The 1,722-nt window shown below is 50.5% G+C and overlaps 1 protein-coding gene across 3 annotated transcripts in view; it reads right to left on the reverse strand.

Moving 5' to 3' along the window:
• Nucleotides 1–1,722, reverse strand: part of PRKCZ (protein kinase C, zeta) — a 150,512-nt gene that overhangs the window by 49,822 nt on the left and 98,968 nt on the right. For all 3 annotated transcript variants that reach the window (XM_011987223.1, XM_011987222.1, XM_011987224.1), the window contains exon 7: nt 1,421–1,518. In XM_011987223.1, the coding sequence (XP_011842613.1) occupies nt 1,421–1,518 (98 nt within the window). The remainder of the gene's footprint in view (nt 1–1,420; nt 1,519–1,722) is intronic.

Here is a 1,722-nt window from a genome sequence, read left to right on the forward strand (position 1 = left end):
TGCAGTGAGCCGAGATGGTGCCACTGAACTCCAGCCTGGGTGACACAGTGAGACTCCATCAAAAACAAGAAGAACACATTAAAAAAAAAAAAGCTGTGCCCCAACTGTGTGTGCCTGAACAAGATGCCTCATGCTCCTGACGGTGAATTCAACGGTCACCTTGACTGGGCACAGGATCGGGATGCCCTGACAGCTGGCTACCCATGACTTCCGGGCATGCCTGTGAGGGTGCTTCTGGAATAATAAGCAGACAGCCCTCCCTGAAGTAGACGGGCATCGTCCAGGCCCCTGGGGGCGTGAAGAGAACAAGAAAGAGGAAGAAGGCTGTGTTTCCCTGACTACCGAGCTATCCACTTTCTGGCCCCCTTGCTCCTGGCTCTGAGGCCTTCAGACTCGGACTGGAATCGACCTCATCAGCTCCTGGTTCTCAGGCCTTCAAGCTGCGCCACTGGCTCTCCTGGGCCTCCAGCCTGCAGATGGTGGACTGTAGGATTTCTCAGCCTCCGTAATCCCATGAACCAGTATCTTACAATAAATCTCTTCACACACACACACACACACACACGCACGCACGCTCCTGGTTCTATTTCTCAGGAGAACCCTGACCAATGCGATGCTGAACAGCTGCTCTCCGCTGGGAGTCTGGAATCTCGGTTCGTGTGCAGCCTGCAGGACCAGCCCTTGACAAAAACCCTGAGTTGTCACAATTCATTGCTGGAGGAACTGGGAGAGGGCCCTTGGGAGCTCGCGACTGGTTTCTTCCGGAATTTTCCCCATGTGCCTTTTTCCTTGGCCAAATCTCCCTTATTCCTCCAGTGTAGTAGGCCAGCTGTGGCCCCAAGTGCGGCCACATGACTGACCCCAGGACTCCTCCTAGCCAATCGTCGCACCTGGGGATGGGCTTCAGGACTCGATGCAGAACATACTCAACAACTCTTCAAATAAACACATCAGGTAGGTCAAAGGTAACTGGCCCCCAGAATTTTAAACACAGCATACATTTAATGTCCTAGATCACCAGGACAAATGTATTCAAATGTATTCAAATGTATTCAAAGCCACAGAATTCCAATACATATAAAGCTTGAAGGTGAAGTGGTATGTACTTTAATAAGCACAGAAATCCACCTCTCTTGCTTACTTTCATAGCCCCAGCACCTGACCCAACGCCTGCACTGAGTGGGATACCTCCAATAAGTATTTCGTAAACGGAATTAAATAACTTAAGCTCAGATCATGAAATGTACTTAACATGACGCCAACCAAGGAGAACAACGAAGAGAGTCTGCTGACCTGAAAACCCCCACACAGCAGCTGGGGAACCTTACAGGTAACAGCTGACACATCACACCAGACTTAGCTTCTGTGCAGTTCAAATCTGAAATCTGCGGAGCATCAGAAACATCCTTCTTTCTCTTACCGACTTGTCGTCTGGAAGCAGGAGTGTAATCCGACCAGGAAGGGGTTGCTGGATGCCTGCTCAAACACGTGCTTCTCTGTCTGTACCCAGTCAATATCCTGAAATAGAAACCAGGGAGTGGTAATGAGGCTCCTGAATGCTCCTCACAGACATCCTGGGCAAGGGGGAGGCAAGGGAGGAGTCTCTCTCCTCTGCTTTCAGGAAGATAATGCAGAGAGGAAAAGAAAACACCCATTAGGAACCGCATCACCACCACTGTCATCATCATCACCATCCACCCCACCTCTATCCCACCACCACCA

Source organism: Mandrillus leucophaeus, unplaced genomic scaffold (genome assembly GCF_000951045.1).
Source record: "Mandrillus leucophaeus isolate KB7577 unplaced genomic scaffold, Mleu.le_1.0 Scaffold305, whole genome shotgun sequence".
NCBI classification, from domain to species: domain Eukaryota; kingdom Metazoa; phylum Chordata; class Mammalia; order Primates; family Cercopithecidae; genus Mandrillus; species Mandrillus leucophaeus.